Source organism: Eptatretus burgeri, chromosome 9 (genome assembly GCF_056783735.1).
Source record: "Eptatretus burgeri isolate ZD-2024b chromosome 9, Ebu_testis_v1, whole genome shotgun sequence".
Classification (NCBI taxonomy): Eukaryota; Metazoa; Chordata; class Myxini; order Myxiniformes; family Myxinidae; genus Eptatretus; species Eptatretus burgeri.
The window spans coordinates 53362731-53379729 of NC_140969.1; the positions used below are offsets into that span (position 1 = coordinate 53362731).

The following is a 16999-nucleotide window of genomic DNA, read 5'->3' on the forward strand; positions in this document are numbered from 1 at the left end:
TGATCACAGGCATTCAGAGGGTTCTGACTGATTTTTTCTGGGGTGGCCACCATTGGCTGGGCCCAGACGTGGTCTGCAGACCCCGAAATATGGGTGGTCAAAATCTGATGCATATCCCAAGTTGGATAATGGCATTCCAGATTTCCAAATCAAGCGCCTACTGTACAGTGAGAGTGTTCCTTGGCGACCTCTCACAAACGCCTGTTTGCACAAAGTGGAAGGTCTGAAATATGACCGTGAACTTTTCCTCATCGACCTGCAACACGTTGACATGTCTCAGCTCCCCAGTTTTCATCAGAGCCTTTTAAATGCTTGGCAAGTCCTCGGAGTGCAACGTTTAGAGGTATCATACGATGCCCAAAAGTTTGTACATGAGCCATTAGTTCGGAATCCTTTATTCTCTATAATTTCAACCTCCAGGTCGTTTATGCATTGTTTCACCAGTGTTGGAATAAACAGAGTGCGAGACCTGTTGCATCCATCCTTGAATGCCTGGCTACCTGTAAGCTCACTTTCATCAAAAACTGGTGTTCCTTCTGCTCGTATTGTGGAAAATGTCTTGAAAGCAGTAATTCAAATCTTTCATCGACTAAACATCGGGTGGACTGGGGTGGATGAAGTGGTAGACTCACGTCTCTATTTCCCTGAACTTCAAATTGCCTCAAAAAAACAAGAGGGTGTGTTCTCCTCAAACTTAGAGGAAATTGGTGTGTTTCACGTCATGGGGAAAACGGCTATCTACAACATATGTCTGGAAGCATGTATACCTTCTTTTACAAAACTGTTGAAAAATCGGTGGAATGAGACCTTACCCGCTGGAGCTTTTTTAACTCCAGTGTGGAACAAAATGTATAGTTCTCCAACTCTTGGGCGAACTGGAGACCTGAATTGGAGACTAGCGCATTAAGCCCTGGTCACACAGACATTACTCCATAAGTTTAATTCTTCTGTTCCAATTTCTTGTCCTTTTTGTGATTTGATTGAAAATGTTGCCCACGTTTTTATTGAATGTAAGAAATTGGTACCCCTCTTTCTCTTCCTTCAACAGCTTTTCTATAAATTTAATTTTGTTTTTTCCTTTCCAGTCTTTATTTATGGAATCGGGGGGAATTATAAAAGTAAACCAGTCCTCTCATTTTTGTCTTTTCTGTTGGGCATTGCTAAACTGGCAATTTATAAAACTAGGAAAGCAAAATTGAAGGGGGAAAATGCAAATGTGCTTTTGTGCTTTTAAGGTATGGTTTCGGCACGAGTAAAAATAGAGCAGGCGTATCTTTTGAGTCTGGATATTGTGGGTGATCAGTGGTACACTGATGAGGTTTTGAGTTTCTTTTCGTGAGGAATCTGTTTGTAAAAGTGTAAAGTACTTACTTACTTTTTTGCATATATGTATTATTCTATGGTATGTTTGACATGAACAGACACCCTTGCTTTTGTTGAATTTATTTTTGCTGTAAAATTGTTTGGATTTGTTTTTATGGAGTGTGCTTTTTCTGGTGTGTTTTGATACTTTTATAATAAAAGCATACAAAAGTCTCTCTCTCCCCCTCTATTTTTTTTTCTTCTAATTTTTTTCTTTTTTTTGGGGGGGGGGGGGGTAGGCAGACCCATTTTGCCACCTAAAAACAACATGCAGCAGAAACGATTTTACCATGCCACAAAAATTTTAGGGGGGGTTCTGCCCCCTTTTACCCCCCCCACACTTTTCCACCACTTCCAGCGCTCTTTCATGCAAGCATGTTTAACAAACTGCATGCATGTGTTCAATCAAGTTTCTTGTCGAGCGCTCGCCAAGTAGCTGAAGCATTCAATTCAAAACCGTTGATAAGGAACGGCTGGCTTGGCAAGCACAAGCTAGCTGCTTGGTAACTCAACACACCTCCTCCTGTCCTTGAAAGTGGAAAGTGATCACCATACGGTGCAGGGAACTTCGCTTGCTGCTTTTGAGCCATTTTGTCGTGTGAAGATAAATAATGCAGACGCAGGGCTCATTCTGTCTGCAGAAGCACAACTCAGCGTTTTGTCGGAGCTGCAGAACGTTTCACCGCCGGATCCTTTTATCCAATTATTATCTTGCCAAAACGAAGTTTTTGCAAGATATGTTAGTCAGCTTGTATGTTTTTTTTTGTTTGTTTGTCTGTAATCACGTATCGATCACTCTGCAGAGCACAGTTATCATTGGAAATTTTTGTAACTTTGCATATCAGAGTCCTATAGAGGTCCCTTTCAGCGCATACAATTTTCAAGGTCAAGGTCAAGGTCACTTTGTCGCAAATCAGGGGAGTCGACGAAACCCTTATTTTATGAGTAATTTTGATCGGATCGTCTTCAAACTTCATGGGAATATAGTTCATGGTCTGGCGCTCAGCTGATTAATTTTTGGTGGCGATCTGCCTTGACCTTCATGGTTAGCGCTGGAGGTCGAAAGTTTTTGACCCCAAGATCAAATTTTGAAATCTTTGATACCATATCGAGTAATACCTCATATGAAAGCGCTTGATAAGTGCTTTTCAGATCTGTCAAAAGTTTGACGCTATGACGTCATCAAATGACGTCATAGCGTCATGACGTCATGACGATCAAATGACGTCATCAATCAATCAATGACGTCATGACGAAAAAACGGATTTTTTCACGCTTACTCTGTAGAACGATTCTCATCGGAATCTCTCATAGGCAGATATTCCTCAAGGAGTTGCTCCTGGTGGATAGCAGCTCTGTTCACCTCAGTGTGACCTTAAATAAGTCACACGTGGTCACCTTTTGGCAAGGTTTTTTTATTTATTTATTCATCGAGCAGCCTTCTCGTTCCCAAGAGTTCTTGCACACTGCCACACTGGTTGTTATTTCATACAGCTCAGTTAAAGATACATCACTCGAGGTTTCAGAAAAGACTTTCCAGTACAGTACACACAATTCAAAGGTAACTTCTTCACAACACATTGTTCATCTTGAGTGGTGTCAGACTGTCAGCAGATCCTGTGTGTGTGAGAAATTATTGTGGAATGGACGATAGCTCCACACCTGGGGCATGCTCTGTGAGCAAGCAGCTTGCCATTGCTTGGCAAGCCAGCCGTTCCGTATCAACCACTTTGCAAGAAGCTCGCCAAGCCGCTTGTCAAATGGTGCAAGCAATTGAGAGAGGTGCTTCGTTGTGTTAGCAAAAGCACACCGTAGTCGGATTCAAAACGATACTACAACCAATGAAATGTTCAGAGGCATACCCATACTACTCATGTTATGTATACCGTACATACTCGTAATCGATACTATGATCAAAAGCCATCCATGTCTGTCTGTATGTGGGAAAAGTTACACTGCATACTACCATCGCTTCATAATTACGGACTGTTTGAATGTCAGTTGCACCGTGACTGTTATTATGTGTTATTGGAACATACCTTTTAAACCTTTAGACCATCTTTAGACTGCTTAGACACCTTTGACCCCTCCAGACCTGTAGACCCCTTGAGACCCTTTGAACTTGTTTGACCCTTTTGACCAGTGGTTCTCAACCTTTTTTTCCCCCATGCACCCTTTTCACCATATGTCAGAATGTCATTCCCCCCTTTCCAAGATTGTCTGACTCAAAAGTGCATTCCAAATAATATGCATATAATATTGAAAATCATTATTGTTATCTTGCCAAAACGAAGTTTTTGCAAGATATGTTAGTCAGCTTGTATGTTTTTTTTGTTTGTTTGTTTGTTTGTTTGTTTGTCTGTAATCACGTGTCGATCACTCTGCAGAGCACAGTTATCATTGGAAATTTTTGTAACTTCGCATATCAGAGTCCTATAGAGGTCCCTTTCAGCGCATACAATTTTCAAGGTCAAGGTCACTTTGTCGCAAATCAGGGGAGTCGACGAAACCCTTATTTTATGAGTAATTTTGATCGGATCGTCTTCAAACTTCATGGGAATATAGTTCATGGTCTGGTGCTCAGCTGATTAATTTTTGGTGGCGATCAGCCTTGACCTTCATGGTTAGCGCTGGAGGTCGAAAGTTTTTGACCCCAAGGTCAAATTTTGAAATCTTAGATACCATATCGAGTAATACCTCATATGAAAGCACTTGATAAGTGCTTTCCAAATATGTCAAAAGTTTGACGCTATGATGTCATTTGATGACGTCATGACGAAAAAACAGATTTTTTTCATGAAAATTTTATTTCCTCAGTTCTCATCAAATCTCTTGATATTTCATGTACAACGGTCCTGGAGAGATACCATGAACCGTACGAAAATATAAAGGTCAAGGTCAAAGGTCAAGGTCACAAAAAGGTCAAGCATCAAGGTCAACGAAACCCTTATTTTTTGAGTAACTTTAATCGAATAAATAAGTCACTCATGTTCACATTTTGGCAAGATACTGGTCACCCTGGGGGTGACATTGGTTTATTTTCGATATTAGTACATATACATTTACTTGGATTATTTTTATCATGGAGTTTTACAATTTTAATAGCAATAGAAAATGTTGATGGATTTCAAAACTTGAATAAAAGTTGTGTTTTTTATATTCATCTTGTATATTATTTCCGAGTTTGTGGCTTCGTGTCGCGCTATCTTCGACTTTGTTCTGCGCTCGAGTAACGTGATATTCGGCTTACATTATCTCAAAGACCATATGAGGTGCATGGTACAAAAAAAAGTAAATAAAATGGTTCTGAAACAGTGAAATCGTATTCCACTTACTGCATTAAAGTAAAATTACTACTGATACTCTGCATCAGTTCCTTTCTCAAACACACCCACCCCAACATGTCGCGCAGAGCGCGGGTTATGCTAGTAACTAATTACTTAACAGACTAAAGTTACTGAAGCATACTTCAATAAACAAAAAGTTCAATAGAATGCCAGGGTATTGTAATTCATTTTATTCTGATGAAGATTACAGTCAATGAGAAACCTGTGATTGTTTTGTCTTCGCCAATTCTTGGCTACGTGGAGGAGTGCTTGAAAGGGCACAACGCGGGTCAATTTCAACCTCCAATATACTTCGTTGCTTCGTTTTAATTTGCAACAGAGTTGAAAAGCCTGACTCAAAGATATGTCGACACAAATGGAAGCAATGCATGGAGAGCTCTTTCTGCCACTTTTGGGTTGGAATCGCATATCGAGGGCCAAAATTCTGTGATCAATTTCTCATCGAACATATCTCTTGCTCCCGAATCAGTCTTCAGCTCCAGAAATTCATCTTGACAATCATCAGAAACTTTTTCAACTGACAATTTAAATGGATTTTGCACTAAATCCAACTCCTCATCACTGAGTTCAGGAAAATATCGGCTGAATTCATTTTCCAGTGTTGTCAAATGCTGCAAAATTTCATTTTTTGCAAATTCTGGAAGCACTTGGTCTTCACCACCAGCAAAAAGAATTGATGACAGTTTCTCAAACATTGCAACATTTTTGATCTTGACCTTTCTCTTCCAATTTTCCAGCTTGCTCATGAAAGCTTTCAAGGAATCCATGAATTTTATGATGTTTGTATTCCTTCCTTGCATCTGAAGATTCAGTTTATTCAGCTGCTCAAAAATGTCAACCAAATAGGCAAGGCACATGATCCATTCCTCATGATCCAGCCAGGCAAAACATTCCATCTTACTCTGAACTTCAAAAAAATATTTTGAGCTCATCTCGAAGCTAAAATACTTGCTCAGTTACATTTCCTCTTGAAAGCCATCGAACATTTGTGTGGAAAATAAGCAAATGATGGCCTGCATCCATGTCAGTACATAACTGCTTGAAAAATTGTGAGTTGAGAGCTCCTCCTCTACCAAAATTCACAATTTGAATTGTTTGATCCAAAGCCTTCCCAAGTTTAGCTGGAAGTGTTTTTGAGGCCAGTGCCTGACTATGGATCATACAATGAATGTCTTTCACTTTTGGAGCTCACTTTTTCACACAAACTTGAAATCCAGATTTTGTCCCCAACATAGCTGGTGCTGCATCTCTACAGCACCCACAGATATTATCCCACAAAAGATTTTCTGCTTCAAAGAAAGATGAAACCTTTTCCAAAATATCTGAGGCCCTGATAGTTGTTTCAAGAGGAGAACAAAAGAGAAACTCCTCTTTCAATGAATCTGAGTGAACATATTGTTACGAATTTGGAATTCAATTGCACACAACATACAGGTTACCTTAGTCAGCTATGTCGATAAGTGCATGTTCCCTAGATAGCTCACCTTTCATTGTTTAAATGTTCAGAGATCGATTTAATAGTTAGGGAACGAAACAATGGAGATGTCCCTCCCCCTCTTCTGCAAAGAGGAAGAAGAACCCTGCCATCCCGTGACGTCAACAACTCCCTCCCACCCGTGGTTGAGCGGGGGGTGGATCACGAGGGCATGAGTCACGCCGGGTGCTGGGGAGGGGGTGCAAAGGATAAAGAGGACATCTTTTCTTTGTTCGTGTGGGAGTCCCGTGGTAGGGCTGAGTTCGTGGGAGTTCCGTGGTAGGGCTAAGTTCGTGGGGAGTCCCGTGTGCAGAGTTAGTGTGCTGAGTCCCGTGGGAGGAGTAAGCTTTTTTGCTTCGGAGAGAGCAGTCGTTCAGCCGTCGGGTCCTGCTTGGCTTGAGGCCTTCGGAAGCTTTTTGCTTCAGCTGGCTCAGTGAGCTTCGGCTGCTGCTTTGTTTTGGAAGGAACTTGAGCCAGTTGTTCGGCTCGAGCTGCGAGTGGAGGCTTCTTCCTCTTCTTCCTCTTCTTCCTCTTCTTGGTTCGTGGAGCTTTTTGTTCTCCATTTTGTTTCCCGGCTTGGTGTGACGCATCGGCCTCTTCTTGGAGTTGGATCCTCGGGGAAGCGACGATCGACAGGAAGGATCGGCGCCTCGTCTCACCGGCACCTGTTGAGAAGCGCGGGAGGATTCGCGGGAGCTCGGGAAGGATCGCGGCGATTGGATCCAGCTCGCTCTCGCTGGAGCCCGGGTCCGGACAAGTTGAAGATCACACGATGTGGAAAGGTTCGAGTCAAGCTCTGAGTTTCAGCTCACCTGTCCTCCGAGCTGGAGCTCGTGATTAAAGGCCTCAGCCATCGTTTCGTGTGTGTGTGTGTGTGTGTGTGTGTGTGTGTGTGTGTGTGTGTGTGTGTGTGTGTGTGTGTGTGTGCGCGCGCGCGTACGTGTGTCCGTGGGCCCGTCTAATAAGTAGGAACTGCTGTTAAGTGTAAATGACTGTACATAATAAGTAGATGGTTGTAGTTCTTTTGTCGTGCTTTTGTTGCTTGTATAATTGCATACGTGTTTTGCCTTATTTAATTGCATATGTGTTTTATTATAATAAATGTCCTTGTGTGAATGTAAACCTGCTCGTTGCGTCCATTTCCTCATTCACTGAACATTTCGTGTGTTGGGAGTTAGAAAGCCGTTGGTTTGCCGTAATACGGGGACATTTGGACTGACGGTTCTCGGCGATTACACCGCTTGGAATCGCGCACGGACAAGCTCGCCTTGGCGGTTTGTTCCGTACGAGTTCTGTCGAGGGTGGAATACCCCGGAAGTTGGATCACGTGGGTATTTAGGTCCATTGAAGATTGGCAATCGACCCTACCCCTTGTGATCTGCCGATTGGCGTATTTCGGTTCTTGTACAAGGACCCGTCGCTCGGAGTTATCCGGGCGGCGATCTATATTCCGGGTGATCGGTTGGGCCGACTCGACTTGCGGCTCCGTTCAGAGCGGTCGGTTGGTGGCTGACCCCCGGCCAGTAACAATATCTTGCAAACACCAGCAACTGGGAACGCGATGCCACATCAGTCGATTCATCAAGTTGAATTGAAAATAAGCCAAATGCTGCAGACTTGATCTCCTGCACAACTTGATTCTTGATGTCAATGGCCAAGTCGCTGATCCTCCTTTGAACAGTACTGTTTGATCGTGAAACTGCTGCAAGTTTTTTTCTCCAATCCATTTCCCAACACAATTTCCACCATTTTGAGAGCGCAAGGTTTGATCAAAGTTTCCCCAATTGTATGTGTTTTTTTTTCTGCTTTGCTTCCTCCAGTGCTACGACATAAGAAGCTTCAATAACCTTTTGGTTCATTTGTTGGAATGCCCTTGTTGAATCCAGCCTCATCTTTTTGAGAGCATTCCCATGACGTTCAAAAAAGCTATGGTCCTTATCCTTGTGTTGAAGATGAACATCATGCAAATGTTGCTTCAACTTTGTTGGTTTCATAGAATCATTTGACAAAGCTTTGCTACAAATAACACATTCAGGCCTTTCTTCTCCATTGATGATGATGGATGTGAATCCATATTGAATATATGAATCATCGTACCCTCTTTTTTTGACACTCATGATGGGCTCCAAATTTTGTGAATAAAAAACAAGAATAAGTCAAATATTCCGGGTTCCGGGTTTGGAGCGACGAGAGGTCTCCTTAGGGGCTCTCTGCTGACGTTCTCAAAGTTAAGTTTCTGGTCGTTATTTGTCCCGTTTTAACTGTTTAATTTTCTCACCTACATGTTACTGTGTGTTCCTAGTTCGGTTTTGTTTCAAAAAATCGTGCTATTTTGTGAGTTTTTTGTCGACGTTCTTACCGAGTGTTTGAGGCCGAGGCCTTGGCCTAGGATTGAGGCCCACCGGTTCCCCTCGGTGTTCGAACGGTTTTTTTTTTTCTCCCCATTTCTTTCAATTTCTATCTTCCCATTACCTTCAATTTCCATCCTCCCCACTTTCCTAATGTCCCCCATTCTCCCAACTAATCTCTCTATTTCTTATCTCAAAAAAACAAAAAAAAACAAAAAAAAAACATACAACAACAACAACAACAATACGCTGAGCTTCTCCCGATTATGCTTCTTCTTCCTCTTATTTCCTCGTCTTCTTCGTCAATTTTTTTTCTCCAACACTTCCATGACCTAATCTGTTGAAAACTCTCTCAAACATTAATAATAACAACAAAAACGATCTTATAATGCTTCATCTTCCTCTCTCACACATGTGGTACTCTTTACTGTTTCATAATGCACTACTCTTCTGCTATTTTAACAGACTGCTCTCATTTCGACCTCTCTTTCATTCCTTGCCGAAAAAATCCAACTATTACAGCACTTCTTCTCTCCATTCTCTGAATTCGCCTTCATTGCATCCATCAAGAATTGTGTTAAATCGCATCTCTGACCTGAAACTTTTAAAAACCAGTTTGCTTTCCATCAACCATTCTTTTTTTCCAACTTCAGTGCCAACTCACCCCTCTCACCCCTCACTCTCACTCTCAAAGCAACCATCCTCCTCTCCGACCTCTTCATTAAAAGTGTGGACCTCAAATATCCGGGGCCTTCGCTCAAACCTTTCAGATCTTTCCATACAGGCTGCCACTGACAAACCAGACATAATCTGCCTAACAGAAACTTTCCTCTCCCAAGACGTGTCTGACTTCCAAGTATCTCTCCCCGGTTACTCCCTCCTCCGGTATGACAGACCTGAGCCTCGTCCTGGTGGAGGTATTGCTCTCTTCATCAAAGACTCTATTCCTCACTCTCCATGCACTGCTCTCACTCCCCCACACCCCCAGGAATATCTCTGGCTACGGCTTCCCCTCCACTCCCTCCTCATGTTTATATGTGTACTGTACCGTCCACCAAACAGTGATGACTCCATCTACACCTCACTATCTGATAACATGGACCATACTCTATCTTCTCATCCAAACTCTCTCTTCCTCTTATGTGGTGACTTCAATTGTCATCATGCCAGTTGGCTAGGTGTGGGTACCTCTCTCACCTGTCATGGCACCTCAGCAAATGTTTTCTGCGACTCATTGGGACTGACTCAATCGGTCAACTTCCCGACACGGATCTCAACCAATGGTACTCCATCTCTTCTGGATCTGATTTTGACAAATTTCCCTGACAATATCTGCTGCTCTTTTCCGCTCCAATCGGTTCTTCTGACGACGTCCTTGTCAAAGTGGACATCTCTCTGGCTGTCATCAGAGAACCACCTCACCGCCATCAAGTCGGGCATTTCACTCAAGCCGACTGGCAGGGTCTCCAAGCAGCCATCAAACTTACAGACTGGTCTCCTATCACTACTTTCTCAAACGACTCATCCTGGGAATTCTTTCAAAGAAACTTGCTTTCCCTCATGCACAGATTTATCCCCTCTCGTGTTGAGTTGTCCTACCCTTCCTCCCGCCCTTGGTTTACTGAAGCTTGTGGCGAGGCAGTTGTCCTGAAACAACTTGCCTTTGCCTCATGGAAAGCAAACCCAACTGAGGGCAATCTCAGTTCCTTCCATAAAGCTCGGAACAAGTGTGTATCTACACTCAGGAGAGCCAGAAAACAACATCTTTCTCATCTCAAGTCTGAACTCTCAAACCTCTCTCCCTCCTCAAAATCCTGGTGGCGTTAAATCAAATCTGTTTCTGGTGTATGTTCCCCCTCCATCCCCTCCCTTACCTCAAATGGCCGCACTGCTGATACCGCACTTGATAAAGCTGAATGCCTAAACTCCGTGTTTGCAGCTAAATCTTGTGTCCTAAACCCATCACTTTCTCTCCCCACCTTACCCAGTCGCACCCAACTGTCCCTGGACTTTGTGTCCTTTTCTCCTAACAAGGTGGAGAGCTTGCTTTCAAACCTCGACTCTGATTCTGCAACCGGTCCAGACGGCATCAGCCCACGTGTCCTCAAAGCCTGCTCTTCTGCTCCTCCTCACCCTCTCTCTGTTCTATTCACCCTCTCATTTGCTCAAGTTCATCTGCCATCTGCTTGGAAATCTGCTAACATCACTCACTGCCCTGCATAAAAAAGGTGCAAAAACAGATCCCTGCAACTACAGACCAATCAGCCTTCTCCCAATCATCAGCAAGGTTATGGAATCCATCTTCGCTGCAGACATGAAATCCTTCCTCTTCTCCAATGGCTTGATTTCCGACCATCAATTTGGTTTCAGACCAGGTCACTCTACCCTCGATATGCTGCTTCTGCTCTCCCATCAATGGATGGAGGTCCTCAATGCCAGACAGAAAATCCGAGCCGTATCCCTGGACATATCACGTGCTTTTGACACAGTCTGGCACCCTGCCTCTACTCACCAAACTCTCTTCCCATGGTATCCAAGGCCACCTCCACTCATGGCTCGCAGACTTCATCTCCTGTCGCAGTCAACGTGTGGCCCGAAATAGAGTTCTTTCATCCCCTCTTCCTGTCCAGGCTGGAGTCCCTCAAGGTAGCGTTCTGGGCCCTGTTCTTTTTGTGGTTTTCATCAATGATCTCTCAGACTCTCTGGAAAATCCTGTATATCTCTTTGCTGATGACTCCACCCTCTGCCGTACCATCGGTCATCCCTCAGACTGGCAAGCAGCAGCTTCTTCGCTCACTGCACATCTGGATAAAATCACAAACTGGTCCAACACGTGGAACATGTCTTTCAATCCAGACAAATCTCACACTCTCACTATGTCTCTTCGAAAGGACCGTTTATAAACCCCCCTCATCCACTTTCTCAACAATCCTCTGGAAGAAGTCTTTTCTTTCAAGCTTCTGGGTCTCACTATCTGCCATGACCTTTCCTGGGAAAGTAACATTTCCAACCTCGCCTCAAAAGCCAGTCGCCAACGGGGAATCCTCCATCGTGCAAAGTCCTTGCTCGGCCCTCTTGAGCTCCTGACCACTTACAAAGCTTTTGTCCGTAGCCTGATGGAGTACTGCTCTCCCCTCTGGGCTGGTGCTCCTGCCTCCCACCTTTCTCGGCTTCACGCTGTTGAAACCAGGGCAGTAGGGTAAGAATACTGATTCTGGCTCACTTTTCCCCATGTAAATGAATGGGGGATTTTCAGCGATTCATATTTTTTTTCCCTAAAAATAAACCCCCCTTTTTATCCCAAGGTATATTTATTTGTCTCCCCTTTTAACTTGGAGGTTGAACCTCATTGAATTGAACACCTGGGGGTTGAACAGCTCACTCATTGAACCTATAAAGATTTGTTCATTCTCAAATTCCTTCAATAGTTTAATTTTCTTTGCACAATAATCCCCATCTAAAATATTGATAAACAAAACATTTGAATCTTTATATTTTTTAAGATACCCCATTTGTGCCATTACGAAATGATAAACTTCTCTTAATGCTCTCATCTGACCACCTCCTGAGCCACAGGTTATTTTTTGTTAAGCCCCGCCCACTTTTCTTTAAGCCCCGCCCACTTTTGTTAAGCCCCGCCCACTTTCCACAAGGTATTCAATAATCCCCGCCCACTTTTCTTTAAGCCCCGCCCACTTTTGCTAAGCCCCGCCCACTTTTGCTAAGCTCCGCCCACTTTTCATAAGGTATTTTTTCTAAGCCACGCCCACTTTTCCTAAGCCCCGCCCACTTTTGCTAAGCTCCACCCGCTTTTCATGAGGTATTTTTCTAAGCCACGCCCACTTTTCCTAAGCCCCGCCCACTTTTGCTAAGCCCCGCCCACTTTTCATGAGGTATTTTTTCTAAGCCACGCCCACTTTTCCTAAGCCCCGCCCACTTTTGCTAAGCTCCGCCCACTTTCCAGGAGGTATTTTTTCTAAGCCACGCCCACTTTTCCTAAACTCCGCCTACTTTTGCTAAGCCCTGCCCACTCTTACATCATTTCCAGTTCATCTCTGACTCACAAAGAAATCACTAGAAAATTACAGGATGTTATGGTTTTGAAAAATTTCCCAATGAAGGCTTGCCTAGGCTTGCCCAGGGAATTTCCAAAGGAAACCACACCCACCAGTCTTTCTCTATAAAAGCTTCAAACCCAGGCTCCATTTTAAACATTTGTTTTTGCTGGCAATGGTGTTTTGTGTGCTTGTCTCGAACTCTCTGTCTTCTATGGAACTAAACCTTCAAGTTGATGAACTGGATTCAAACCTCTTATCTATTGAGGTAAGATTTTTTATTTTCCTATTTTCAAACTTTGATTGAAGCATACTCATTTAATAATTAAATAACTTAATTAATACATTATTATTTTCTCTCACAGGAAATTGTGTCTGAAATACGAAATGAAAATACTGCTTTTGCTACAACTTGGGGGGAAATTGTTGGCTTGGTTGAAGACCTTGAGTGGGATGACTTTGGTGTTCCTTGGAACTCTCTGTCTTCTATGGAACTAAACCTTCAAGTTGATGAACTGGATTCAAACCTCTTATCTATTGAGGTAAGATTTTTTATTTTCCTATTTTCAAACTTTGATTGAAGCATACTCATTTAATAATTAAATAACTTAATTAATACATTATTATTTTCTCTCACAGGAAATTGTGTCTGAAATACGAAATGAAAATACTGCTTTTGCTACAACTTGGGGCGAAATTGTTGGCTTGGTTGAAGACCTTATGAGCGACCAAGACCCACAGAACGAGTTCGTCCTTGATGACCCAATCAAAGAGTTATACCTTGGAGACCAACAAAATCCTGAAAAAGAGTTTTACAGCAATAGTACTCATTGTGAGTTATCAAGACAATACCCACTGAACAAGTTATACCTTGATGAGCCAGAATACAAGTTTTACCTTGGAGACTCACAAATTTTGAAAAAATCAGTAAATGAGTTCTGCCTTGATGGTTTAAATAACTACCTTGGAGACTCAGGAAAAGGGTTCTGCCAAGATGGTTCTAAATATGGGGCCTACCTTGGAGACTCACAAATTTTGAAAAAATCAGTAAATGAGTTCTGCCTTGATGGTTTAAATAACTACCTTGGAGACTCAGGAAAAGGGTTCTGCCAAGATGGTTCTAAATATGGGGCCTACCTTGGAGACTCACAAATTTTGAAAAAATCAGTAAATGAGTTCTGCCTTGATGGTTTAAATAACTACCTTGGAGACTCAGGAAAAGGGTTCTGCCAAGATGGTTCTAAATATGGGGCCTACCTTGGAGACTCACAAATTTTGAAAAAATCAGTAAATGAGTTATCCTTAAGAGACTTTGTAAGTTGGTTTTACTTTGAATACTTGAAATGTGGGTTCTGGATTGATAACTCACAATGTGATACATATCTTGGAAACTCAACGGGAATGTGGTTATACCTTGAAGACTTGGAAAGTTGGGTTTATGTTGGACACTTGAAACTTTTTTGGGGGCTTTTATTTATTTATTTATTTATTTATTATTATTATTATTTTATTTATTTATATTTTGGAGACTTTTGGAGTTGCTATCACTCTTTGGGATCTAAACCTATCGATGTAGTTCTTTGTTGGATGGTGCTTGATGGGAGCAAGATCAAGAAAGTTCTGGGAAGAAAGTGCAGGCTTACTCCCCCTTTCTACGTCATCAAACCTGAAAGCCTTAAAAGACAGAATTGGAAGAAGAGAAAAAAAACGTAAAATATATATATATATATATATATATATATATATATATATATATATATATATATATATATATATAAATATATACATAAATATATATATATATATATATATATATATATATATATATATATATATATATATATATATATGTATATAGGTGGAAATCTCATTTTGAAAAAGACTGTGTTGGGTGAGGATTGAGTTGGGGTTGAGATTTTGAATGTGAAGGTTGGGGTTGAGATTTTAAATGTGAGGGTTGGGACACACACACATACACATCAACAAACAAAAGTTAAGCCTTGACTATTCAGTTGAGGATTCTGTGTTTGGGGTTCACAGATCTAAGAACGTCCCCCTTGACACACATTATATACTGTTATACACCTCGGACTTGGCCCTCGAGTGTCCACAACGGTGTATAGTAGGAGGGAGTGAAGCGCCAACCTATTGCTCCCATTACACACACACACACACACACAAACAAAAGTTAAACCTTAACTATTCAGTTGAGGATTCTGTGTTTGGGGTTCACAGATGTAAGAACGTCCACCCCTTGACACACATTATATACTGTTATACACCTCGGACTTGGCCCTCGAGTGTCCACAAAGGTGTATTATCTGCTTAGTTTTGTCTTTTGTAATTCCTGTGAATAAAATGAACCTAAAATCTCTTCCCCTTCCAAATCATATATTTTATAAGTCCAAGGAACTGTATCTATTACATCTACAATTTTAAAAAGTTCTTTCGTCCATCGTTCAGTAAAACCCTTTTCAAAATGAGATTTCCACCTATATATTCTTACGATATCACCAACTTTGAACTTAGGTTTTCTGACATTAATCTCTTTTTCATATTTTAATTTTGTAAATGTTTCTGATGGCTTCATATTCGTTGACGTGTGAATCGTGTCATTATACTTATCCACAATATCCTGAATAAAAGATGACCATTGTTGTGAACCGAGTTGTGTGAATTTTTTATATAGTCTCTCTTTTAAGGTACGATTAAAACGTTCAACAACAACTGCCTTCCCTTCATTAAAGGTACTGTATAATGTAATACTGTTATTTTTTAGAAAATTCATAAATGTCTTGTTATAAAACTCTCTACCCTCATCAGTCCACAATTTTTTAGGTTTTCTCTTACTTTTATTAAATATCTGTTGAAAAGCTAACATAAGAGTATTACCTGTTTTGTTTTTTAAAGGGACAACCCACGCATATCTACTCCTCAAATCAATAACGGTTAAAGCATACTTGTACCCCTTATCATTATTGAGTTCAATCAAATCAGCAGACCAGATATAATCAACTTCCTTGGAATAAACTTTCCTTCTCTGAAACTTTGTGAATATTGGTTTATGTAATTCATCAGCTAATTGCTCTTCAGTCTTAATGGCATCATTAGAGCCTATAAGTTTTTTGAATTTCCAAGTCCAAGTTTCAATTTAGCACTAATCATCTTCTTCACGATGAACCTATCAACTTTTTCTCTCAAGGTTGGATTTTGTATCAGAGACAAATTATACAACATTTCTCTATCGGCTTCATGCTTTTCTTCCAACGTTGTGGTATTCCCATAATCAATATCGTGTCTCATGCACACTTCATCAACTCTATTGATTGGTTTACTCCAGGATTTAGGATTGTCTGCCTCATCTAATCTTTTATCCAAGTTTGTGCCTGGACCACAGAAAGAATAACCTGGAAGATGTAATTCCCCTGGTATTCCAGTAGTTGTAAATTTACTTCCTGATAAAAACTTTTGTATATCTCCTCCGAGTTTGTGTTTGGAGATAAATTGATTTTTTTTTGAACCACACACCGAACATATACCTTTTTGTATAACCCTGTTATTTTTACTTTTAATATATGAAATATTTTTAGTATTAGTTTTCTTTTTACATTTGAGACAATAACTCATTTATTTATGAGAAAAATTTCTGCAGAGTGCAAAAACCTTTTTAGTTTCCAACATGCACATTTGAATCTTAATTTTTAAAACATAAAGAATCCTTAGAAATGCCTTCACTCTCTCCTCCATTTATTTAAGAAAAAACTTGAATTAAAATGAATAGCTTGACGATGCTAATAGTTTTGTTGAAAGTATTGCAAATAGACTTGTTAATTCTTTGTATTCCTCCCTGGTGAGATAAGTTATTTTCTTTAATACCTCTATTCTTTTTTGAATCTCACTGGTTTCCATATTTTGATATTTATTCATTCTCTCTCTTTCCTCCCTCTCTCTCTTCTCCCTCTCCTCCCTCTCTCTCTTCTCCTTTTCCTCCTTCTCTCTATTCTCTCTTTCCTCCCTCTCTCTATTCTCTCTTTCCTCCTTCTCTCTCTCCTCCTCCTTTTCCTCCTCTTCCCTCTCTTCTTCAACTCCTTCCTCATCCCTTACTATACTTGAATCGTTTACACCCCATAGAATATTATACATATATTCATCAGGATTTCTTGTTATTCCTGTATCCAAAATAATTTTTTTTACAACAGGAAACCAATAAAATTTCTTTTGAATTTCTAAAAGAGCCTTACCTTTTCTTAACCTTATAATTTTTTCATTATTTAACATTCTAATTAAATCTAAAGTTGTCGGTTTATCAACATCAGCATAATGCCAATCTTTTATTGAAAATACCTCATTCTTATGTTGTAGAACATATTTATTAAAATACCGAATACCCTTTTCTTGAAGGTATGCTTGGAC

At 40.9% G+C, this 16999-nt stretch overlaps 1 protein-coding gene across 1 annotated transcript; it reads left to right on the plus strand.

Annotated features, from left to right (window-relative positions):
* The first annotated feature begins 12425 nt into the window (after positions 1–12425).
* On the plus strand, positions 12426–14299 carry LOC147020141 (uncharacterized). Its single transcript, XM_085893779.1, has 3 exons — positions 12426–12854; positions 12952–13128; positions 13226–14299. The coding sequence occupies exons 1-3, from the start codon at positions 12762–12764 to the stop codon at positions 14297–14299; spliced, it is 1344 nt and encodes a 447-aa protein (XP_085749905.1). The 5' UTR covers positions 12426–12761.
* The last annotated feature ends 2700 nt before the right edge of the window (positions 14300–16999 follow it).

Coding starts and splice junctions, on each gene's coding strand:
- LOC147020141 (XM_085893779.1), top strand. CDS start 12,762: ATGGTGTTTTGTGTGCTTGTCTCGAACTCTCTGTCTTCTATGGAACTA. Junction 12,855..12,951: donor CAAACCTCTTATCTATTGAG/GTAAGATTTTTT, acceptor TTTCTCTCACAG/GAAATTGTGTCTGAAATACG. Junction 13,129..13,225: donor CAAACCTCTTATCTATTGAG/GTAAGATTTTTT, acceptor TTTCTCTCACAG/GAAATTGTGTCTGAAATACG.